Below are 25,205 nucleotides of genomic sequence, written 5' to 3'. Positions count from 1 at the left end.
GTGGCATTCACATTTCTAATTGGGTGATGTGGCATGCTCTTGGTGGAAGAGAGGGGTGACATGTGGCGTGTATCCTTGATTAGGAACGCCTTTTAATAGATAGTATAGATTTTTTTTAATACCCCTAACTCCTTAAGGGAATATTGTATGGAATTCTGAGGTTGGTCTAGTTAATGTTTTAAATTTACCGTCAAAACAAATTAAGATTATGTATTTAACTATTTATGGTTATTAGTCATTCACGTTTTTTTTTTTTTTTTATTTCCCTTCTTTCTTTCTTTTTTTTTTTCAGGGAAACGTTAGCAGGATTATTATTTCAAATCAAGTTCCGACAAGGCTAAAACACCTTGCGGGATAGAGTCAATACAAATAAGCTCTGAACAATCAGGAATATCCCATCTTGCAACAAGGTGGGTTATTGTATTTCATGCTGTACGGATAGTCGTTCATGTTTAATACAATAATACTCCTTTTTGTCTCTAAATGATCTCACTGCTTGTCAAAGTTCACGAAAATTAAAAAATAGGAGAAAAAAGTGTATAAACTATATTAAAAAGAGAGAAAAGTAAAAGAATTGTAAGTGGGTCGCAGGTAGTAAATATATGAAAAAGAATAAAGTACATGCACATGGATGAGATAAAAATGCATAGAGAATATATGTGGGGTTATTTTAGGCACTTTAGTAAATTCTTTTTCTTTCGCTTAAACGCCTTAATCTTATAGATGAGGTCAGCTATATGAGCGAACATGAGGACTACGTCACCTATCCTAGTACTACTTTCAATCATTGTTGCTCATGTCAAGCAATGTGACAAGGTTTTACACTGGCTGTCACTGGCCTACCGTAACCCTCCCTCCTTTATCCAGGCTTGGAACTGACAGCAAGAAACCACTAGCGAAGTTAGGTAGTTTAGTAAATTTAAAAAAAAAAAAAAAGAGAGGATAATTTAGTCTTTTTATGGTGGTCAAAAAGGAAAAAAAATGAAACGGAAACAATATTTTGGGACGCTTAAAAAGGAAATTAAAACGAGAAGATCATTTAGGGATGGAAAGAGTATATTACTTTTTAGGAAAAAAAATGTCATTTTAGAGCTAATATGTAACGGGGCTGGTAAGGAGGAGGGGCATTTGCAATTTAATACAGTATTATGTGCACTTGAAAAAAAATACAACTATCTCCCATAACATAGATGAACATGGGTCAGATGTTATGACGGTCGGTTAGGCACGACACAAACATGGCGTGACGCACACAAGAGTTATGTTACTACACCATAAATCGTTCATGAACATCATTCTATATATTTGGCACGAGCACGATAAATCGACCTACACAATAATATTTAACATGTACTACACGTAGGCCCTCAACCTTTGCACATTGGCACAACACGTAGATCGGCTCCTACACCTAAAAGATCAACATGAGCCCAAAATGCCACGACTATTTCATACTCTATTCAAAACACGACCCGCTTGAGCGCAGCCACACAGCACATAAGTCTATGCAGGCTTGAACCATGCGGCCATGCCCCCTTTATCCCCTAATACATCTCGTTCCCCTTAAATTCTACGGAGTACAGAGTAGTTACGAGTGCGAGTGCTTGAATGCTTGATAGAGTAGACGAAAAATGAAGGAAGAAAAAGGCATGGAATTCAAAACCACTCAATTATCTTTCACAAATACTACTCCTAACTCCACCACCACCACCACGACGCCAACCACCTCCACCACCAAGCGCCTCCTCTTCGACCGCCGCTACGGTTGGGTGTCAGTTCTCTCCTCCTGTTTCTTTCCTTCTATAATTCTCTCTCAATTTAGTGTTCTATAAATTAAAGCTGATTTTATTATTTTTTTTAAAAAATCATTTTTGGGGTCAGAATTGATGAATGGAAAAACCCATCTGAAGAAGCTCTTGCTGGTGGCCGCGGAATGTAATTTATCTACTATTTCTCCATTTTGTTGTCTCAATTTTGCTAATTTTAATTTTACCAATTGCTTCATTTGTTCATGATTTTCTGATTATTTATTGTTAAATTTAGGTTCTGCATCGTCCCAATTGCTAAAGGGTTGCTAGAAATGGCCTCTAATTCGGTGAGAATTTCTTTGCTTGTTACTGCTTAATTTCCCATTGAAATAGCTTTTGTTGCTAAATATACCGGAGAATTTCATGTTTTAATTAGCAATACTTAATTGTATAAGCTCTCTTTATTTGGACCTTAATTTGGTTTTAGCTACAGTTTTGGTTTCTCTGTGTTGCATCAATTAAATTTATATTTAGCTGTCCAATTACGCAGTATAGCCAAACCATCTTCCCCTTCCACCAATGCACCAATATAGTTATACTATTTTCATGGTTTGTAGGGGTTTCTGACAAGTTTCGTGTTGATTAGTAGAGGTTTTATATAGTTTCTCAATTTTACACACTATCTTTAACCAAAAGCTTTAGTCGAGCCCAGTCAGTAGTCACGAGTTATCTATGAATATGTCGGTTCCTTACTTCCGTTTCAACCTAATAATTTCAATCATCTCGTGGCTTGCCACTATTTTCTTTTTGATGAAGCTTTCCCTTTGTCTTAGGAAATGGGTTTCCTGCTTATCAAATTGAGCCTAACAGAGCCATTTTTTTACCTTAGTTAACATGAAGTTCATTTGCAACCTTCACTGTTGTCCTTTTCGTGAATTATGGTTAATATGTAGTTTCAGATATTTCTGTTTCAAAGTGGAGACAGTTCTTCGGGTTTGACTGATGAGCAAGTTGCCTGATCATATGTTGACAACTTTGTTGAGCTATGCTAACAGGATTTGTTCACCTAGTAAGGCATTATTGTTAACTGTAGATTCTCTAATAGGGTAGAAGGATTGAGCGGCAAGCCGGGAAGTTGAGAACTGGTTTTAGCCTTTTAGGATAGACTGACTAGTCTGATACCTCATTTTTGAATTCAGATTATAGAGATACTCAGATACAAATGCTATAAGAGAGGGAAACTTTCTCAACACTAGCTTGCGAATAACTTAAATTGGCTTGACATCTATTTTTAACAAGAATTTGCGAACAAATCCAATGTATATTTCTTACATGAAAATGCATGTAAACCTCATTTTAGAATTGGGAATATGTTCATGAATGTCATGCCCTGCAACTGTGTCCAATCTCAGGAAAATGTGTGTCAATAATTTTGAACCTCAATATATGACCACGTACCCAACAGTTGAATTTATGTCCATATCTGACACTCATAGCCGAGTTTGATCAACTAAGGGACTTAGTTTTGTATCAGGAATACAGGATTCAAGGTTAGTTATAATGTTGCAACTGCATAGAAAATCCTAGGGTTTCTACAAGCTGTATAATTGTAATATATTACTATTGGATTTATTATACTATCAATATGGAAATTGGTGGATATCTGGATTTAAGCTTGTCTTTAGTTTCTGGGTCAATCAATCAGAAATGACTTACTAATTGTTAATCTCTTCTGTCAAACTATCAAGTATGTTGAAATTGAAACTTCAATGCAACTACATGAGTGTGAGTGTGGCAAGAGAAGGTCTTGGTATTAGATCAGTAACGCTTTATCAATTATCATTATTCAGGAGAGGGAATTTAAGTAAGGGAAATGGAGTTTCACAATCAACAGAGCACAGGTCCCCTTACCCAGCACTCCCTCTTCCCCAGTATCAACATTTACTTTATATCCTAGCAGTACAAACATCTGAGTACCAGTCTTCTTGACATTGCCAGACCACCCTACATCCACCTGAACCATCTTGCTTGCCCCCACTCAACCCAACAGGAGGCCTCATTATATCAACTTCATCCGCTTTCACACTATGACTATACTATATCCATGTTTCATGACAATTAACCAAGTATCCTTGTTCCAAACTTCCTATCCACCGCCACTATATTTACTCTGCTACCGACTGCAGTGACCAACTGACCACCCTAGTTGTGAACTTCCATTTCTAGGTCTTTCTATCCAAGAACACACCACTTTGCTAGAGTGCACCTTTATATTTTTTTTTTCAAAAAAAGATCTCTGAAAAAAACAATCCACTGGTGCTTTTTAGCGCCCTGTTTGTCATTTTTGGTAAACTCTGGCCTAGAATTTGGCCTTTATCCGGCAGATCATTCTTAGGTGGTCCAATCTGATCACTAAAGTCAATGTGGTAGAGTTAGAAAAGTGGCAAGATAAAAGTAGGTTTTGGGGTGCATAGAGAAAGCCAGAAAGGGAGAAGCGGTAGGGATTTGATTAAATTGGTCTACCAAACACAATGTACTGATCTCGATACTCTTTCCTTTTCACAAATAAGTCATGGGTAAATTGAAAGGGCTTTCATTTCTCTCCTTTCCTTTTCTGTCTTGATTTATTTTCCTTCCCTTGAACCAAACAACCCCATATTGGCCATATTTGACTAGTTTTTGGTTTAGGTAAGACATGAATTCTGCCTTTAATGCTTTAACTAGATTGATGACCATTCCTGGATACCTTATCAGCATATGACTTTTGCTTGATGTTGAACTTACTGCTGTGAAGTAAAATATTCATTCTGTAACCTACAAACCTTAGCCTTCTGTTTCTTGAGGGTTGAGACAATTGCAAAGTATTTCAGTAACTACCTACAAGCTGGTCAGTACACTTTGTCCACAAACTTGTCTTTATTGTTATGGAGTATTTGCTAGTTTATATGTCAAGTAGTAGTGTTGGATTTTGTCACAATTGCATCTGTATATCTTTGTATCTGATGAATTATTAGCCGTTGTCGTAATTTATTAGCTGTCGATTTTGTATTTTATTAACAACTTAAGACTATATGGGCTTCTTGATCAAGAATGAACTTAACTGTGTTTTCATAGATAAGCATTGTGGCAAACTCTGCAATTGAAATTCTGGAAAGACGTGACCGCTTCTGTCCTCAGCAGTTGCAAGCCACGGTCGGCAATCAGCTTCAGCAACTGGCAGCTTCTATACAGAAACCAGGCTTAACCTTGTTAAAGTTTAAGGGGAAACATGCAGGAAATGGTAACCTACAAGAACTGGAAACTGCCTAAGAATGGATTAAGCCTTGCTGTGTATGCTGGTTTGGTTTTAGTATTAAGATGTTATTCCCATGTAAAACATATATGAGTATACAATATCGTTGCAGACTTGCAGGCACACATTTGGCCTTCCATTCTGGTTTCTATTACTCAGTTTTCCAGTTTGTGCTTGTTTCAGGTGAGAGTTAGATACACATTAGGTAAGGTAATTTTCTGCAAAGATAGGTTTGGAGTCGGTTTAATGTTAAGTTATTTTATTTTTTTCCTCTTGCTGTAAAAGCTGTAGAAAATAATAGTTGTACTGTGTATTATTTTTGTTAAGTGCTTTAAACTATTTGGTTAACTACATGAAGTGCCTTTAAGAAGTTCCTTGTTCGGTGTGCAGAAAATCTTTCCTTGAATTTATATTGATAAGGAACGGTCATCGTCACTAATCACTGTCATGGCTGCAGCCTTGTAGGTGAGAGCAAGGTGGCTAGTTTGCTTGGAGGTATTGATGCAGTAGCAACAACGAAAAGCTATGATAGGTGGCTTTGAAAGTTGTCCTGTATGAAAGCTTTTGTATTGAATTTCTTGAGTTAGGGTTGAATAGGGGTTAATGGCCAAAAATTGATGATCTTTTGTCATAAAGAGTATTTCTCAAGTTAGGGTCGAGTTTTGAATAAGCTAGGGTGTATTATGAATAGGCCATATCGTTATAATAATAGTGAAAAATTGTATAAGGAAACAAAGTCCATAACAGATTATATACTATAATGCAATGATGTATACAAGATTCAAACCAAATCTTATAGGTTAATTCTAATACTTTACCAACTAATCAGGTAGTAGTGTTCCGTCTGTTCTGCCTCTAGAGTCTGAACTCATATCCAAAGATTCCAAACTAATCAGGTAGTAGTGTACTAAGAGTTCCGTCTGCTCTGCCTTCTAAAGTCTGATATGAACTCATATCCATATCTAATACGAAGTACTTCGTGGATTACTTGTGAATTAGTGTGACAAAACACAACCCTATTGAAATAATAGACCAAATTAGAGGATTCAAAATCAACCCAATTCAAAACTTAATTTAACCAAAATTGAACTATTTCATTACAAGTTAACTAAGGACTTGTTCTCTTTAGATTATTCTCACTTCAGTTCCAATGAGTTCAGTTCAGTTCTTAACTTCTTCTCTCATAAAATATTCAGTTCAATTCAGCTCCAAAAGTTTAGTTCAGCTTACTTCAGTCAATCAGAACAACCCTAAATATTTGAAAGAAAACCAATCCAACTTATTAGCCAAATACAACCAAATAAACATATCCGAACTCAACCCAAACGACCCATTCACCACCTCTCCTAGTTCCCATAGAGACATACGTAGTACAAGATTACTAGATGATGGAAAATTGTGGTCAGCATAAGCAGGGATATTCCTTTTCTCCAGAGCACCCTCCAGAAGATCACACCAACACTGCTCCTCCTAAAACTTCGAACTACATTTTTGTCAAACAGACCTCCACTCATATTTCCATGGCACTCACTCTTCTTCCACCACCTTCTTCATCATTCTCTTGAATTTCCCAGAAAAATTCAACAAAAATTCAGCAAGAAAACTGAAGAAAAAGGTATCAAAAACCCAGAAAAATGCGTAGTCTCTTAATCCTAAGACCACCATCACCATACATATCTTCTCTCTCCTCCTCCAATTCACCCTCTTCTTCTCTCTCTCCTCCACCTACAACCACCAGAAGTAGCAGAACCTGCGGCAGGTTGCCGCGGCGGTTTCAATTTCTGAGTCCTTCTTGTTCGTCTTCGAAGAAACAGCAGCAAAAAACTTCGCAAACTACTCTTCAGAAATCCCCTCCTCCTCAGAGTCTTCGACGTTTGTTGAATTGGAACCCCAAACCGGAAGATGATGATTCGAAATCCGATGATTCGGGTTCGAAAGATGAGGTGGAAGAGGGTGAATTGGAAGGTGATACTGCTATTAAAGGTACTATTGTTGCTGGGTTGTTGTTAGTTGGTGTTGTTGGTGGGTTTGGAGCTGCTGGGTATTTTTATAGGGATCAAATTAATAGTTTCTTGACTCAGTTTTCTACGTTGATTGAAGGTAATTTCTGTTTTGATTGTTTAGTATATGTTCTGTTTCAGTTCATTTTTATAAGTTAGTACATGTTAGGAATTTCAATTATCAATTATCCCTATTTAGGAAATGTGACAACTTTTTCCAGACATCCTTGAATTGTTACGAACGAGTAATGTAGGGAAGGAGTATATGTGAGTGTTGGTTTTGGGCAGATGGACTCCATTTTGATTGTTAAGTTTGTGCTACATTTCACTTTGGTATAATTAAGGAAATGCTAGAGGGACTATGACAACTTTTTCCGGACATCTTGAAATAGTAATCACTTCATATGGAATTAATAGATATGTCGGTAGTATAATTTGAACTAATAATGTGATGAATAAATTTGAAAGGAGAGCATCTGTGACTGTTGGAGTCCCTTTTGAGTGTTAAGATTTCTTTTGTTCACTGAATTTAAGTTAGGATATGTTAGGAAAATAGAAAATCCAATGACCAATTATTTCTATTTTAGGGAAGATGAAAACCTTTTATGGACATTTTGAAATACTGATAGTACTTATTTCATTTGGAGTTAAGTGAGGTGAGGAGGGAGTATTTTTGATGATAGATTTGGGGGTTAAGGAGTTGATCATTATATTATGTAATTTTGGAGATATATTGTGTATCCTTAGTAAATTTTTTGATCCTGATTCTCATGGAGTACTTTCAGTGTACAGGTTATGGGCCAGCAGGATATGCATTATTTGTGCTTGTATATGCTGGACTTGAGGTTTGTTATCCTCCTATGTCTTTCCTATCACCAAAAGTTTTTATTGGAAGAATCCAGCTAGTGGAATCTTAATCTAGGAACTAATCCATGAATGATTTGGTCATCCTATGAGCTTGATGGATTGGATTCTGTTTCCTTAAACTAAGCTTATGCCATTTCTTTTAGGTTCTTGCAATTCCGGCAATTCCATTGACAATGTCTGCCGGTCTTTTATTTGGTTCTGTCATTGGAACTGTACTTGTTTCCATCAGTGGAACAGTGAGTTTTTGTCCCTCCTGTCTCTTTTGTGTAACCAAATGCAATCATTATTGCTAAGTATACTTAGGTTTCTCTTGTTTCTGTTTCAGTTAGCAGCAAGCATTGCTTTTCTAATTGCAAGATACTTTGCCCGTGAGCGAATATTGAAACTTGTTGAAGGAAACAAAAAGTTCAAAGCAATTGATAAAGCCATTGGAGAGAATGGTTTCAGAATTGTTGCCCTCCTTCGCTTGAGTCCCTTGCTTCCCTTTTCCCTAGGGAATTACTTGTATGGACTTACGTCCGTCAAATTTGTCCCCTATGTTTTGGCAAGGTATGGTTCTTGCTATCTCACTATTATGCTTCTTGATTTAGTTGTGGTGGTAAATGACTAAATGGTGTTTGCTGAGTGCTGCATTATCTAATACCCTGGTTGGGCTGCAACTGGTGGTTTAGAGGCTTGTCCTTAGACTTGTGGCTAGGCTCTTGGTATAAGCTTTGTTGAAGCAACAAGATCCTAGGGTGTGTTACTGATGATGTTTTCTTGAAGTCTTTTTACAATAAAATTCAAAAGTGAGAAGAAGGTCCAAATGTAATTTATGAGTAAACTTCCTGGTCTAAGCAGTAAGTGCAGCACCAATTTTCAAGATGTGCACCTTGAAAACAATGTGTGGAGACATATAGTGTGGCGAAAGGACATATCCTGTCTTTGTGTATTGAGCTTTTGGGTCCGTTCCATATCCGTGTACACTGTACAGTTTATCTATTGTGTTTTGGTTTGCTGTTTAATATTGAATTATTCCAAGTATATAGTAGTTTCAATGATCAGCTAATTGCATTTCAGTATTGTTTGGCATCATTTTTGGTTTTCAGTTTTCTGTTTTTTTGAAAACTAAAAACCAAAAACTGGAAACAAGAAAAAGTTGTTTTCACTTTTTTGATGTCTGTTTTCAAAATTATTATGATTTTAATAAGTTTAAATAATTTTTTATTCATTATGTGACATATATCATATACTTATTTGTTGGATCATTTTTATTCTTTAATGGGCATGTAACTGCTGTCTTGTTATTTCCATTGATGCGAATGCAGTTTTACTTGCACTAGCATATTCTGCATATCAAGCTCATTAATTTTTTTATCAAGCATCTTTATGGTGCTAAAAGCTGATGATTAAGTTGCCTGAAATTGTTTATCTAGACTCATTTGCTGACATACTAACTCAGCACTCAATATCATGCAGTTGGTTGGGGATGCTTCCAGGGACATGGGCGTATGTGAATGCCGGAGCTTTTGGTCGGGCAATTATTGTGAGTAGCATTCTACAACTTGATATCTTTTATGAGTTCCTCAAAAAAAAAAAAAAAAAAAAAAAAAAAAACAAAACAAAACAAATTCCTTTCATTTTGTTACCAAGTATCTACCTGGAGTATTTTTGTTCTACCCAAGTTGAGATAGGAAATGGGAATGAAAAACTTATTAGTGACTTTTGGTTAAAACAGTAGTGACTGATCAAATGAAAATTAAGCTGTGTATCTTGGCTTTAGTTGCTGAGTGCATAGAAATGAAGTTTTTAGAGCACCCTTACTTTGATCAGTGGCTGGTTTGTTATCAAGCAAGCCATCAGGGGAAATTGATACTCTTATCCTCTTTTATGAGTAGATGATTCTCTCTATCTGCTTTCCATTCCCATTTATCCTTAGTGTATACATCCGAATTCCCTCTTTTTGTTCCATACCTCTTGGTATTTTAACCTCCCACTATGGGATCTTTCACATTGCACCACCTACCTCATACCCACCCTCACCTCTCCCTTGACAGGACTGCCATAGTTCCATGTTCTCACTCACAAACACCATTTTCCCTCCCATCTCCCTTCCTAATTCCTAACGACCATCAATCCAATCTTCTACTGCCACCCAAACCAACAATTCTGTCCGCTTTCCCTCCACAGAAATGCACCACATCCAGCTCCTTTATCAACCTGAAGCTATCCAATAATCCCAAACCACCTACTTGGTCCCCTTGATTATCCCAAATCTCATGGGCATCATCTCTAGCTGTACCCAACAATCTGTCATAGCCCAACTTCCAACACTGCAAGTCTGTACCTTTCCACACAGATTTTTGATTTCCACTTTGTCATCAGTTTGAAAGATACTTGCTCCCCAATTAAGGTTTCCTGAGAGTCCTGAATAGGTCAGTGGTGATGATAACCGATATTTAAGGGATCCATGTATAAATAAATAAGAATCGAAATGTTAGTGACGTGGTCGTATGAAAAAGGGGGAGGGAAGGACAAAAGTGAAGAGAGAGAGGGAGAGAGAGAGACCATGATCTGTTGCCGTGTTGGTGGTTATGATATATGGTTTGGGAGTTTGAGAGTGATAGAGATAAAGAAAAGGGTGCCTGTGAGGATGACAATAGGAAGAGAATAAATTTAAGATCATCGGTTTTTTTAAACATTGATCAGGAGAAATGGCTTTCATTCCCTATGCCTATTTAACAAATATCCTTTTCTTAATTTCTTACCCCTCATTACCCTTTTATGTTTCCGTTCTGGAACTCCGGAGTCAACCTACACTTTGCTTGGATAGTTAGATAGAGGGGAAAGGAAGGGTAGGGAAAGGTGTTCCCTTCCCTTTACTCCCCCCCTCTCCCTCTCTTAATCTATTTTCTCTTATCCAAGCAAAGTGTTAAGATTGGGAAGGGCTTTTACTCTCTTAGGACATTCAGTTTAGAAGGAGATGAGGTAATAATTATATTGATATTGCAGTGATTGTGATGATATATGTTTGGTTCATTATTTTCTTCTTTTAATGTATCTGTTCAAAACTCGCAAAGATGTTATTAGTACCTTTAATAAAGGGATACTAGGATGTTAAGGGATTTCCTAAGCTGTTGGGGCCTAGTATTGGAATTGCCTTAGGTTGTAGTCATGAAGTCTTCAAACGCCATTTTCATTAATTTTTCTTCTCCCCTCACTGATCCTTCCTCTCTCGACCAATTGCTTAAAGAGCTGACAGATGTCTTGCTAAATATGAATTGGTTCTAAATATTCTGGAATCAATAAGCCCCTAGCCAATGTTGAGATCAAGCAGAAGTTGCCTGGACAAGTTAATTTGTTCTGTTTCTTTTCTGAATGTTTTGTGGAGTCTGATTTGCTGTCATAACAATGATGTTTCCTTGCTAAACCAAATATGGATGGACTGCTTGCCCTGCTAGGTTATTGTTTAACTGTGAAGATTTCGTGTCCAATTTGTACTCAAATTTTAACTTATACTGCTGTCTGCTTCTGGTTACCTGGGCAACTATATGTCTAATTGTACCATTCTTTCTGTACAGCAAGAAGAAACCGGGGTTGGTGTGACGGGAGGGAATGGTCAACTTCTTACATTGGGGCTGGGATTATTAGCAACAGCTCTTGCTGCTTCTTATGTCACAAAACTTGCCAAGGTAATGCCTCTGGAGTACTTCATTGTTGTCTCACTATATTATTAAACCAACATATGTGAATTATAGTGTAATCCATCTCTTGGTATTTGGTAAAAGATTATTATTTCAAAACTCCAATAATTAGCGGAATGCCTTTGAAAGTGATTTTGGTAAATTTGTCATTAGTTTTAATGTCTCATACATATATTCAGTCTGAATGACAATCAAACTTTTACTACGAGTATTTGATTTTTTAGAAAGTCTGCTGTCAGCCTGTCATAGAGTTTAACAAAAATTTTAGGGAGTAATCTATAATGCTGTTGCTATCCGTGTCTGAATCCCATGGTCAATTAAGCTTCAAAAATCAATTATGATTACAGTGCCTTCGCACATGACAGAACTTCGAAAATATTGAAGCTTTATTTTCCTTGTGTTTTGCAGGATGCAATGAAGGACATTGAGTGAAAGAGAAGCACGAATGTACGTAGACTTTGTAAAATTTATAGGTTACATTTTTATCATGTAAATTGAACAATAGAATTAATAACAAAATTCTTAGCTCGAGTTTTTATTTCGTTTAATTGATTTGTTAAATTCACGTGAGAAATAATGGAAAAGGGCAAAAAAAAAAAATCCACAGTTGTAATTTTCAGTTGGACTAATTCTCTGCAAAGTGAACAGAATGAACGTCTGAAAATCATTTTTGACTTAGAAATATTAAAATGTTCTGCTCCAGTTCATATTCATGAAATTCATGTGAACCTTCTTAAATTATCTCTTCCTTTGGAAAGTTCTACAGTTTTCTTCCTCCTCTGTTTTGGGATATTTCATGTCAAAATTTATGACTCAATCTCTCTTAAAAAATGTGCCAACATGTGATTTTGGTCAATACTGTCAACTTCCACAATCATTTATATCACCGCATCTAGAATAAATCCATAAATTTAAGTTGTCCTAATTAATTGCTAGTGTTGCAACTACTGTACAAAACTCCAAGCCTTTGATGTACAGAGTATCAATTTGAAACCGTAGAAAATACTTTGAAATACTTCAAGTAGTACCTGTTCATTTTGACGTTTAGTAAGGTTGGAAAACCAAGAAAGACTCTTGTTTGGTTTAATTGGTTGGGATTTGGGAAAACCGAAACACTAAGGTTACAAGGCCGAATCCTTAACGTTCGGGGGTGGGAATCTCTTATCTTTTCCCCTAATTTTTTAGCACTTCTTTGTCTTACAGATAATAGATTAAAAACACTGTAAGAATTTAGGTTTAATAAAGGTCAATTATTTCACCTTTAAAAAATTGTTATTAAAAAAAAAATAAAGTCGAAATATTTCCTATACAACGTTGTAACTTAATAATTCAATACTCTGTAGATACTTTCTACCGAGTATAATTCGGTTGTACACTTGACCTTGGAAGCCGTGTAACTCCGTCGTGCACAGTTGAAAGATAACTACCACTTTGGAGTTTGGATGCATAACACTTCAAACTTTCAAAGGACCCTAAAGAAATCCGGTAGTATGGACGTATGGTAGGAACAGAAGAACAATAAACAACTTGTTATTAAACGTATGTTTCAAAATTGTAGTACAAATCACCCATTATTACGAGCATAAGAGATCCCCCACAACGTGGGTACTGTAGTGATAGGAATATAATCTATGATTCTATCATTCTATGTATGGTATGAAGTATCATCTCTGTTGATGATATGATGCAGTGTTTCAAAGACGGTTCTACATACAATTCCTAACTTTGATGCAGACATGATCTAACAATTACTTCATGAATCATGATCATATCTTATCTTATCTTTCTTGATGAATAATTCGTTTTTTGTACTTCATTATTTCATATACTGCACGTCTAACAATGCATCTATACACTATTATGTTATTTCACTTTTTTTGTTTGTATTTTGTACTCGAACCAATTGACAATTTGACATTCCAACAAAAATGTGATAATCTTACATGAAACTTCTAATTAATTAATTATATTATAAAGGTAGAGAGGGATAGAGTAGTAAGGAGAAAATTATGGGTTTTGATTTATTACGTAACAAGATTTGGACTTAAGTATATTTATAATTCGTGTTTACGTATCCATATGTAACTTGTGAATATTTAAATCAAGTTGTAGCATGAATGTCGAGTAGCTCATCTCCAAGCTAGGACTCCAACTATTTAAGACAATGTTTTTTTTTCTTTAATTAGAACATTTTCGTTGGTCAAATAATATAGAATTTCATCAAATAATAAAGATATCACCCATCAAAAATAAAAAATGAAAAGAAACAAAGATATCAAGCAAGGTCACCTTAGTTATCTGTGTCGATGTAAAATGTTGGTGGCCACAAATTTATACTTGTAATTACTAGTTAGCTAGCTATTTGAACCAATAATTAGCAATGACATAGTCGATCAATTCTTTGCAAATAAAGAATCAACTCCCTCCACGTGTCCTACAAAGTATGTATATACGTGCTTACCACATAAAAACTACCTATATAAAATATGTATTATGAATATTGTGTCCAATTTTAAAACAATGTCTCCGTGTCCTAAAATCTTATCGAGTCTACCTCTTAAATTTATACTCACATTCGATACGTATCTGGTATACACGTATCTGAGTAACATAGTGACTATATACATGATTGGAAACTTAGCATTAAGTATGTAATAAAGAATTATAAGATCATTATTCAAATACGTAACAAGGACAGCAAGCAAATAAACATGAAACATTCACCCTAGTTTTCCGTGTCAATGAAAATCTTGGTGGCTAAAATACTATAATTAGCAATTCAAGCTAAGTTACATACATGAACCAATAATTAGCAATGACATAGTCACTTAACCAAAGAATCAAAACCCTCCACGTGTCCTACACCAAACTATTATATGACGCCATGTGTCCCATACGTAGTTGATACGTATTTAGATTTTTTTAGATGTTTTTCTTTTTTATTTTTATTTATTTATTTTTTTTAAAAAAATTTGTAATAAATGAGAAAAAGAGGGGGTGGAATTACTCTATACAGACTGTAACTCTCACATGAAATTGCTCTATTCTTGCCACGAATTTGCAAGCCATGCAAAAATGCCCATTTCGTTTGCCATGTGTTGCTTAGTCATTGGGTAAGATTCACCCTTTTCTTTGATTTTTTTGCAAAAAAATATGAAATAAATGGTAAGAGTTTACTATAAAAAGAAAGAGAGGTGGGATGTTGAATAGTAGTAGTCATAAAACATACATCATCAAACTTAAGAAGCTCTCATACGTTTTATAGTAGCACATAAAAACAAGAACAAGTTGATAGTAAACTAACTAACTAATATGGCAACAATGGAGTGGTCTCCTCAACATGCAATGAAAGCTTTCTTGCAAACTCTTCATTTGGTAAGTATTCACTCTTTATCTCAATCTTTAAAATTCGTGTTGAATTCTTGACACTATATTATTAATTAGTATACACTCTACTCTTCTATAAATCATGATATATGTGTTTCATGAAATAACTGAGTCTGTCACTTAAATATGTATATATACCAGTATTTGACGTGATTATTAGTTTCATGAGTAGTTAGGATTTAATTTATGACACGATCTAATATTCGTGTTAGATTCTTGCATTAATTAAGTTGTTAGTATACACAATATTCTGCTATAAATCATGATATATATATTTTTTTCATAAAATATCTGAGTCTGACACTTGAATATGTATACCTACATACCAATGTTCGACCTGATTAGTTTCAAGAGTTAGGGTTTGATTCATGGCACGATTCAATTTACATTTTATAAAATAGCCGAGTCTGACACTTAGTCATCATATTTACTCATGGGTTTCTTTTTGTTTATATTTTTCAGTGTAAAGAGAATAACATACAAAATGAAGAAGAAAGGTATGGAGTAGATGGAAGCAAAGTAATCGAACCACAAGGAACAGAACTACTATCAGCTTTAGCAGCAGGAAACAAAGCAAGAATAATACTAGACATAACTTCCCACCAAAAAGGCGTTACACCCTTAACTCTTGCACTAGCTGTTGCTGCTAAACAAACCGAGGGCAAACTCATATGCATTCGGCCTACTCTTCAATCCCTCTTCGGACTAGACCACTACGTCGATCGCGACCACGACAACTGCGACGCTAGTGGTGTAACCGAACTACGAGTTGGTGATCCATGTGAACTAATAAACGACATTCGTAACGTTGATTTCGCTGTCATTGACTGCACTGGTTTCGACTCGAGTCGGCTGAGATCATTATCCGAGAGGTTACATCTGAATCCAAGAGGTGCTATAATTGTTGCTAATAATATAACACATAGAGAACAAGGTGTTGTGCTAATTGATCAACTATTAAAGGGTAAAAGAGGGGTTGAATCTTCTGTTAGAACTTTACCCTTGAGTTCTTCAACAGGATTTCAATTGATTATTAAAATAAAATCTAAGTGTCAGAGGAGGAAGCATAAGAGATTTTTTGTTACATTTGATGATTGAATAATGATCATCTTATGTTTTTTTTTTTGTTTTTTTCAAAAAATTTTCTGTTGTTTCATTTTCTGAGTGATGTTATGTACACAATATAATACTTGTACATTAGATTGTGCTCCCTTTTTTTTTTGTTAGTGCAGTAAATAACCAAACTTGTTTGGTAATTACTGGATTAATTTTTCATGATATTTTCATGTATCAGAAAGGAGAGCTAGGTTAAATTACTGTATAATTTTATGTACACTTTTTCTTTTTCCCAAGTGTTTACACTTGCCATAATATCGACTGTTTTTTTTATAAGTATTTTTCAAAGTACTTTTTTGGGACTTTTTTTTGTTACCACTACAAGTTAACTGATATTATTATGGTCCCTCCTCTTCTTTTTCTTCACACACACAACACAAAAAAGTCCAAACTCAAATTGTCAAACACATTACTTTTGTTTTTTGCATTGTTTTGAAAAAACTTAGGGCATGTATGTTCACATTTATTTAATTTCAGATCAGATCAGTTTAGTTCAGTTTAGCTCTTAATTTCCTTCTCTCATAAATTATTCATTTCAGTTTAGTTCGGTTCAGCTCCAATCAGTTCAATTTAGTTCAGTTCAACTCTAATCAGTTCAGTTCAGTAAATGTGAACAGGCCCTTAATCACTCCACTAATCAATTCATTAAAAAGTCCTATAAAGTCTACAAATCAAATCTAAATTAACAATTATATAAAATAGATTTAAATAAAGGTTTTCTTCGTCAAAACTACAATCATTAAATGTGTTATATTATACCTATATATCTTTTTTTTTATTATGCGTGCACCTTTTTATTACTACCTTCGTTTTATATTATTTTTCATATTATTTGCAACGATTTGATATTCTTCCTCTCTGCTTTATGTCAAATCGTTGCAAATAATTTAAAACGGAGGTAGTGTAAAGCATGATAAGCTATATATATATTGACTATCCAATTATTTTTGTTATGAGAATACCCTAACTGAGGGGTATGTATTCCTATACCAAAATCGATAGGTATAAATAATATCAAGGAATGATTTAAAAAAACACTCATTCAATTCAATTGTGTAGCAAGCAAGCAAAAAAAAAAAGAAAGAAAGAAAGGAGAGAGAGAGAGAGAGAGAGAGAGAGAGAGAGAGACATGTATGAATATTTATAGGTTACAATTCATTTTTTATTATAAAAGTCATTTTATAGTTTGGTTTTTGGATAAAATAAATATGATTTGAAATTAGACTAAGTAATATTAAGTAGGTTATTTGTGTATAGCACATTTTGTTTGCGAATAACCATGTCATGTAGCCACGTTTTGAACAATTTATTACAAGTACTAAATGCAGAGATGAATTAATGATATTAATAAAATATAAAAAGACTAATATACCCTTTTTCAAAATTTTTAAAAAATGACTCAATACTGTTTCGCTATATCATGTTTAGGAGCCTTTTTTCAATTTATTTTTTCAATTCATTTCATTCTCGGCTTTAAAAAATATTCTTTTATTGTTGACCCCCGGAAATCATATTTGGGGGATATTGTTGAACCCCGGAAATCATATCCGGGGGTATTGTCGACCCCCGGAAATTAAATCCGGGGGTCAACAATTTAGGGTGGTATTGTGGACCCATGGATCGGGGGGTATTGGGAAAATCATATCCGGGGGGTACTGTTGACCCTCGGGAATCATTTCCGGTGGTATTGTCAATCCCCGGAAATCATATCCGGGGGTACTGTTGACCCCCAGAAATTATTTCCGGGGGCTACTATTGATCTCCAGAAAACAGTTTCGGGGGTATTGTTGACCCCCGAAAATCATAACCGGGTGTAAAAGACGAAAATTTTAATTTGTTTGATTGTTCATCTATAAATTAGATTTTGCGGGGGGAAAAAAAAATACAACACATAATATTCATACCTTAAAAAAATCGTCGTAGTACACTTCATTATTGTACACGAATTTGTATAGTATTGAATATTAAATAAGATGAAAGGTTGAATACATTAGAATATGCTTGTAGATTAAACAGTAAGGATTATTGTTAATATTGTATAGTTTGGAGTGTAAAAGATTAATTTAAAACAAGGACAAAATTGGAATATAAGCTTTTTTAAAAAATTAACTTATTCTGCATTTAGGAAAAATTATCCCTGCATTTAGTACTCCCATTTATTATTCGAATAATCGTTGCAAATTTGAAACAGAGGTAATTATATCTTACTTAATGAAAAATTTCAATACATATTAAAAAAATATTATTCATAAATATATGTGGTCCTAGGTAATAATATTCCAACATCATTTTCCATCAATAATGATTTGCCATGTGTAATACATAAATCTTTCCCCAAGATACAATGTATGTTTTAGGTAGGGCTATCTTTTTCTAACTATGAGTACTCTTAGGCCCTGTTCTTTTGAGAATCTGGGCAGAGCAGAGCAGATTTCAGCAGAGTAGAGCAGATTGAAGCAGAGCAGAGCAGAGCAGAGCAGAGTCGAGCAGAGCAGATTTCATTAATATTAATATTATTATTATTACTAATATTATTATAATTACTAATATTATTATTACTATTATTATTATTATTACTATTATTATTATTATTATTTTTACTATTATTATTATTATTATTATTATTACTATTATTATTATTATTATTATTATTATTATTATTATTATTATTATTATTATTATTATTATTATTACTGTTGTTGCTGCTACTACTACTACTATTATATCATTAAATTTTATTATTATTTATTAATTATAATTAATAATATTTATATTATTAAATATTAATTATATTATTATTATTAATATTATTATTATCAAATATTAATTATGTTATTATTAATATTATTAATATTTAATAATATTAATTATTATTATTATTAAATATTAATATTTAATAATATTACTATTATTAAATATTATATATTATTATTATTAAATATTTACTATTATTATTAAATATTATTTATATATTATTATTATTAAATATTAATTATATATTATTATTATTAAATATTTATTATTATTATTAAATATTATTTATATATTATTATTATTAAATATTAATTATATATTATTATTATTAAATATTTATTATTATTATTAAATATTATTTATTTATTATTATTATTAAATATTTATTATTATTATCATTAAGTATTAATTATTTATTATTATTATTAAATATACATTATTATTATAATAATTCAATATTAAGTATTAATTTTAAGCAGAGCAGAGCAGGGCGGAGCAGAGCAGATTTCAGCAGAGCAGAGCAAAGTAGAGCAGATTTCAGCAGAGCAAAGCAGAGCAGAGCAGCTCTAAAGAACGGGGCCTTACGTTATAATTTGGTTAATATTCAACTTGAAAACTAATTATTGGCCTAAAATGGTGTGGTGGCTTTGCATGGACCATGCGTGTAGTAATCTCATTAAGGGTCTACCTTGATTTCTTTCTCTAATAATATTGATCGTTAATTGGTTATCATATAATAGCAATAGCAGGTAGCGAAAACCCACGTTGTGGTCTGAACCCACGTGCATTAATAGAAAAAAAAAATGGAGATAATTAAGAGCATAACCACTTTGCCAATGTCACATTATTCACAATACTTTAATCATATAAATCACTTGCTTTTTATTTTACTTCATTTGTATATAAGTTTGATTATAGTTTGACTTAAAGGTGGGCACGGGCCGTGCCGGCACGACACCGGCACGGCCCGGCACGGTCACCGGCACGGCACGGCACGACGGCCCACCTGTGGGTCGTGGGCCGTGCCGTGAACAAAATTTCTGGGACGGGCACGGGCACGGCGGGCGGCACGGTGGCCGGCACGACGGTCGGCACGCTGGCACGACCCGCCGGCACGGCACGTGGCACGGCCAGGCACGGCCCGGCACGAAGCCAGGCACGTGCCTTGTACTAGCCGTTGGAAAATAGCCGTGTTTATCGTGGATATCTTCCATCCATGGAGGATAAATGGCGTAAATATTACACCGATATTCCTATGATTTATATTTTTGCTTCTATTTTAGATCCTAGACAAAAATATGATGGCACCTTTTTATTAATTGATATTTATTATAGTAACATGAATTTTGAAGATGATGTTGAAACTTTTAAGAATAAGGTGACGGATGAGTTTTTTAATTTATATAATGTTTATGAAAGTAAATATGGAACCGTGTCTTGATTTGCCCCTTCTCAAACATCCAAAAATGTAAGTAAACGGGCCAAAGGTTTATTTGCACAAGCTGCTAACTTGATGTCTAAGTATTCAGGTACAGAATCATCATCATCTAGGAGAACACAAAGCGATGTTTCGGAGTTGCAAATGTACTTAAGTTACGACTTCATGAAAGGCATGGACGATGAAGAGAAGTTTGGCCTCGACATCCTCGATTGGTGGAAATCACAAGCCGTGAAACATCCAATTTTGTCGGCAATGGCTCGTGATATTTTTGCTATCCAAGTCTCCTCCGTTGCTTCCGAAAGAGCTTTTAGTGCGTCGGGAAGAGTTCTAGACGATAGAAGAACAAGACTAAAACCCGAAACACTTGAAATGTGTGTTTGCTTCAAGGATTGGTTGGATGCCGAAACTCGTTCTCAAGATCGTACTTATGCACAAAACGACGACGATGAAGGAACGTCGACTTCTTTTAGTTCTCATACTTCTCAATCCACTCAATTGGCGGATGACCTTGAACCTCTAGGAGACGAAGACGAAGATGAAGATGAAGGCGAAGACGAAGACGACCAATAATAATTACATGATTACATATTTACATTATACACTATTGTATTCTTTTTGTATTATCGAACTTCGTATTCCGTATAATAAATGAAGTTATTCAATATTCATACACTATTGTACGATTTTTAATTATCATTACTTATTTTGTAATTTTGTATTATTGAATTATCGTACATTCGTACCGGCTACCGTCATATAATAAAATAAGTTATTCTTCAATTTTTTGTGTTTTCGGATTATCGCACTAGCTAGTATTTTTTTTTATTATATGCATTTTTGTTTTTAATTCGTTTTTTTTAACATTTAATTTTTTTTTTTTAAAAAAAAAAAAAAAATTAAGGTAGGCACGGTTTGGCCCGCGGCCCGGCACGGCACGGCCCGCTAGGCACGTGGGCCGTGCCGTGCTGTGGGCTGGGGTGTGCCAATTTCAGGCACGGCACGGCACGACCCGCCGCGGAGCCGGCACGGCACGGCCGCCACCCCGGCACGGCCAGGCACGGCCCGCGGCGGCACGGGCACGGCCCGTGCCCATGTTTAGTTTGACTGATTACAAAAACTTCTTAGGTTTATATTTATACAATTACACAAACAATACAACATATGACATATAAGCCTTAAACCTTAGAGAAGGGGTCGACTAATGGATACATTATTAATCATACTACCTCCGGTTCTTATTACTCGCAACAAAAGGGTATTATTGAAGAGATATAAAATATTCCTTTGTTGCGAGTAATAAGAAGCAAAGGTAGTATTATATACCGTTAAGTTTGATGTAACCATTTTGAATCATCCACTTAAGACTCCAATGAATGTTCACATTCTTGTAAGTCCAATAAGCCCATCCAAAGGTTGCGCGACCAAACACTTGAAGTTGTGCATTTGCAAATTTTTGATATTCCTCCTTTGTTCCATTCGCTTTCCACTCAGCAACCCATTCTCCTGCATCAACATTAAAATAAAAATATTCCTAGATAATAAGTGCCAAATAAATTACGAGTAATTAGGTAATTTTTAAGTTTCAAGTTGTATGACACTAATAATTACGGAGTAATAAGTAAGATTAAAAACACCGAAAAAAAAGTCCCTTTAAAAGGGTGTTTGTTTTTATTGCATACTAGTGGCCTAGATAAAGTCTAAAAGTCTTTTATTTGCAATAAATGAGTATTATTTGTAAGAAATTAAAAATTAATTTGTTATAAATAATAATAAGAAACAAAAGTAGTATGAGTTTTGGGGGGGGGGGGGGGGGGGGGGTTACACTAAAAAAAAATACGAAGTAGTTTAATGTGAAAAGAGATAAAGTACGAGTAAGTTCTATGTGGTCCTAACCAATAATATTAAATAGCCATTTTACTTCTTCCCAAAATTTTGGCAAGGCTATCACATTTTAGCACCTTGATGGAGGTTGGTTAAGTTTCCAAGCTAATAGCTTTATGGCCATGTACTAATCTAATCATGGGGCTACTTTCATTGTCTTAATATTAATCATTCTTTATTATTCCTATTATCCCTAACTTTTCTATTATATTCTTAATTAGATATTTAGATGTATATGTTAGAGGTTATAATATCAACATGACAACATCATGGTAAAGGTAGCGTATGCAACCTAGTGTATAAGCTGGCTTTCCTATAATTACTTACCAACAAAGGTAAGGGGGCCATTGGAGGTGGTAACATAACTCAAATCCGAGGACCTGTTGTTGTAGATGAAGTTGAGATTGTGTTTGACACTCGTGCTGTTAATAGCATTAAAAGTGCTGTAGTAATGGACATCAATTACAGCTAACTGCATTCCTCTAGCAACTGGAAAAAACTCCCTTGGATCCATAGGCTGCTTTAAGCGATTTCCCAATATCACATACGCGCTTGAAGAGTGCTTGCGCACTGCATCATATCCTGCCTTATAGTACTTATTTAAGGTATCCACTGTCACTACAGGAGCTAAAGGCTCATTGAGCAGCCCTACTGCTAGCAAGTTAGGGAATTTCGCGTATCTGCATTCAGATGACAGTATGCCTAATGCTTTCAGTATGAAATGTCAGCTACTTATATATATACAAGGTAGTGTTTAATTAGTACCTGGATGTTAAAAAGTCGATAACAGCAACAGTCTGTTGTATATATATAGTATTATTCAATTTTGCCCAATTGATAGTTCCATCTCTAGATCCAGTGTGTTCATATCCATTTTGTGCCCCGACTGCTGCGTGTAGGTCTATTATAACATGGACTCCATAGTTTCTACAAGTCCACAATATGCACTTGACAATATTAGTCCCTTTTTTTCAAATTATTGACCAGCAATAAAAAGGGTAGTGAGTACAAAAAAAACGTACTTTGCCCAAGTGAAGGCATTGTCCAAAGCCTGCAACGATCCTCCCACGAAAGGCTTAGGAGGTGTCGGATCACTGGCTATCCACCATCCTACAGGAATTCTAACAGCATTGAGTCCATTTTGAGAAATAAACCTGAAATCATCTTCTACTATATAAGTGCTCCAATGTTCCTGATACAATGAAGTTACACATTTATGTTCTGTGACAAAGTATTGACTTTAAAATTTTAAGCAAGAAATTAGAAATTAAGTATGTGATGCTTACCCTCATAACCTGTGGGGCTTTTTCGGGGCCATAACCATTAGTGATCTGAAATTCTCCTTGTAAGGTATCAACAATTTTCATCGCGAAAACAGATGGGTTATCATCCCCCCAGCCACTGTCCCCTGCATAATCTGCAGTGACCTGATCCTGTGTCTTTGCCTGCAGGAAAAAAAAAAAAAATTAAGAATTGATCATCTCGCTTATTTTAAGACTTGCACATATGATTCTAGCAGGGGAAGTGAGGAGAACAGTAAGAGCTAAACCTGTAGAAACAGACCATTAGGAGCTTGAATTCGAACACGATTTTTGTCATCAGAGTTCCTGACAATCCGAAATGTTTCAGAAGATTTTGGGGAATTGGCTACTGCAACTACTGCAGGGCTGCCTCTGCTGGCTTGCACTCCTGCGAACTGATTGTTGGACACCCGGAAATTGAACGTGTTTTCGTTGATTCTCCATAGCTACACTCCAAAATTTTGTTAAATACATGAAAATTGTTTAACAGTTAAAGTAAGTTAATATGTTTAGATGGTGTAGCTCACCTTGAAGGTTTCCCAATCTGATGCAGAAGTTCTGTTAGCTACTAAGATTGTCCCTCCGCCGTTCTCAGCGCTTATGTACTTGCCAATAGTCACTGATTTTAGCCGAATCTTTGTTCCATCCTGTAAAATTTAAGGTAATACTACACAAATTCAGTGTCCTTTATGAAGAAATAATGTGCTTATATGTTATATCCAAATCTTGGAATAAAATTGAACTCCGATCCTTTACTCATAAGAATTGTACAAATAGACACGGTAGTAGAAAATGCAACGTCTAATTTAATTATTAATAAGGTATCACGTATGGTAAGTTACTCTTAGATCAAGTGACCACGTACAAACTTAGTAATTTAAACTAGTAGTCATATTGAGATGAGACGATCTAATGTTACAAAAATTAGTAATAATAAACACGTGACTACTAATCCCGGGCAAAGATGAAATTTACCAGCAAGTCTTTGTTAGGAATGCCATCAAAAAGAGAAGGTTTTATCCATCCTTCAGTAACAAGCCATCCTCCAAGATTAACTGCCTTAACTTGAAAACCCGGGTTTACGCGATGATGTATGTTATTAGCCCTCCTAGCTTGGCACCCTATAATCAAACTTTGTATATAAACTCCCACTAACAATGAGCATAAGAAGGTGAATTTAGCACCAACCTTCATTATGTTTTGATGAAATTTTGCTGCACCTGACAATTGATACTTTTCTGCTCATAAAATTGTGTATTTAAGGGGGTATTTATACAATGTTGTAGATTAGAGATTATGGGAAGGAATCACAGCGATGCAACTATTTAGTGGACATCATTTGGCGACGAAAGCACTCGTCTAGTTATACAATCAATGCTCAACAAACGAGATACATATGCGAATATTATTCACAAGTTAATTGGTAGTTGATACTAAATAGAGCTTATGAACCGATCATGGACTTTAACCATCATCAGCTTAAGCTAGGCTGAGATGGTCTTCTAACATGTTATCAAAAGTTAGCAATGTCACGGGGTCTAATCTCATCCACCTCCATAGCTCATATCGCATTTACACTTCAAATCCAACAGACTCTCATAGTCTCATGCAAGGGAGCATGATAGAGTATATAAATCGATCCTTGGTTTCAATTATCAGTTTTAGCCTTGTTTTATTTGCTTTTATGAATTCCTGTTTAATAACTTTAATTAGACTAATTAGTTGTTTATTACAA

The 25,205-nt window shown here is 34.8% G+C and overlaps 4 protein-coding genes across 5 annotated transcripts; 3 read left to right on the top strand and 1 right to left on the bottom strand.

Annotated features, from left to right (window-relative positions):
• Positions 1 to 1,571: 1,571 nt before the first annotated feature.
• Positions 1,572 to 5,755, top strand: LOC145614318 (uncharacterized). 2 transcript variants are annotated; one of them, XR_014107088.1, is made up of 5 exons: positions 1,572 to 1,771; positions 1,882 to 1,935; positions 2,044 to 2,095; positions 4,863 to 5,223; positions 5,498 to 5,755. XR_014107088.1 is itself a non-coding variant. In XM_081669356.1 (4 exons), the coding sequence occupies exons 1-4, from the start codon at positions 1,632 to 1,634 to the stop codon at positions 5,055 to 5,057; spliced, it is 441 nt and encodes a 146-aa protein (XP_081525482.1). In that variant the 5' UTR covers positions 1,572 to 1,631; the 3' UTR covers positions 5,058 to 5,366. The 2 variants fall into 2 exon arrangements, 1 of the variants encoding a protein (XP_081525482.1); XM_081669356.1 differs by lacking the exon at positions 5,498 to 5,755 and having other exon boundaries at positions 4,863 to 5,366.
• Positions 5,756 to 6,424: 669 nt separating this feature from the next.
• LOC145614803 (uncharacterized) lies at positions 6,425 to 12,215 on the top strand. Its single transcript, XM_081669868.1, has 7 exons — positions 6,425 to 7,140; positions 7,833 to 7,885; positions 8,051 to 8,143; positions 8,233 to 8,456; positions 9,366 to 9,432; positions 11,468 to 11,578; positions 11,999 to 12,215. The coding sequence occupies exons 1-7, from the start codon at positions 6,675 to 6,677 to the stop codon at positions 12,020 to 12,022; spliced, it is 1,038 nt and encodes a 345-aa protein (XP_081525994.1). The 5' UTR covers positions 6,425 to 6,674; the 3' UTR covers positions 12,023 to 12,215.
• Positions 12,216 to 14,600: 2,385 nt separating this feature from the next.
• LOC145615300 (uncharacterized) lies at positions 14,601 to 16,090 on the top strand. The gene is made up of 2 exons (XM_081670363.1): positions 14,601 to 14,965; positions 15,440 to 16,090. Exons 1-2 carry the CDS (start codon positions 14,903 to 14,905, stop codon positions 16,073 to 16,075), a joined length of 699 nt encoding a protein of 232 aa, XP_081526489.1. The 5' UTR covers positions 14,601 to 14,902; the 3' UTR covers positions 16,076 to 16,090.
• Positions 16,091 to 21,585: 5,495 nt separating this feature from the next.
• Positions 21,586 to 24,664, bottom strand: LOC145613644 (putative glucan 1,3-beta-glucosidase A). The gene is made up of 8 exons (XM_081668734.1): positions 24,446 to 24,664; positions 23,998 to 24,117; positions 23,719 to 23,916; positions 23,456 to 23,614; positions 23,192 to 23,361; positions 22,935 to 23,096; positions 22,497 to 22,849; positions 21,586 to 21,791 (listed from the first exon to the last, which is right to left on the bottom strand). Exons 1-8 carry the CDS (start codon positions 24,662 to 24,664, stop codon positions 21,604 to 21,606), a joined length of 1,569 nt encoding a protein of 522 aa, XP_081524860.1. The 3' UTR covers positions 21,586 to 21,603.
• Positions 24,665 to 25,205: the final 541 nt, after the last annotated feature.

The sequence above is a fragment of the Chenopodium album genome, chromosome 25, assembly GCF_948465745.1.
Source record: "Chenopodium album chromosome 25, dcCheAlbu1.1, whole genome shotgun sequence".
Taxonomy (NCBI): domain Eukaryota; kingdom Viridiplantae; phylum Streptophyta; class Magnoliopsida; order Caryophyllales; family Amaranthaceae; genus Chenopodium; species Chenopodium album.
This window is presented reverse-complemented; position numbering and strand designations above follow the sequence as displayed.

Bases quoted from the DNA above. Each gene is read 5' to 3' on its own strand.
- LOC145614803 (XM_081669868.1), top strand. From the start codon at position 6,675: ATGCGTAGTCTCTTAATCCTAAGACCACCATCACCATACATATCTTCT. The intron at 7,141-7,832 runs GTAATTTCTGTT...TTCAGTGTACAG, and splicing joins GTTTTCTACGTTGATTGAAG to GTTATGGGCCAGCAGGATAT. The intron at 7,886-8,050 runs GTTTGTTATCCT...CATTTCTTTTAG, and splicing joins TTGTATATGCTGGACTTGAG to GTTCTTGCAATTCCGGCAAT.
- LOC145615300 (XM_081670363.1), top strand. From the start codon at position 14,903: ATGGCAACAATGGAGTGGTCTCCTCAACATGCAATGAAAGCTTTCTTG. The intron at 14,966-15,439 runs GTAAGTATTCAC...TATATTTTTCAG, and splicing joins TCTTGCAAACTCTTCATTTG to TGTAAAGAGAATAACATACA.
- LOC145614318 (XM_081669356.1), top strand. From the start codon at position 1,632: ATGAAGGAAGAAAAAGGCATGGAATTCAAAACCACTCAATTATCTTTC. The intron at 1,936-2,043 runs GTAATTTATCTA...TGTTAAATTTAG, and splicing joins CTTGCTGGTGGCCGCGGAAT to GTTCTGCATCGTCCCAATTG. The intron at 2,096-4,862 runs GTGAGAATTTCT...GTGTTTTCATAG, and splicing joins TAGAAATGGCCTCTAATTCG to ATAAGCATTGTGGCAAACTC.
- LOC145613644 (XM_081668734.1), bottom strand. From the start codon at position 24,664: ATGAAGGTTGGTGCTAAATTCACCTTCTTATGCTCATTGTTAGTGGGA. The intron at 23,917-23,997 runs GTGAGCTACACC...TTTGGAGTGTAG, and splicing joins CAGATTGGGAAACCTTCAAG to CTATGGAGAATCAACGAAAA. The intron at 22,850-22,934 runs GTACTAATTAAA...ATCTGAATGCAG, and splicing joins ATCGACTTTTTAACATCCAG to ATACGCGAAATTCCCTAACT.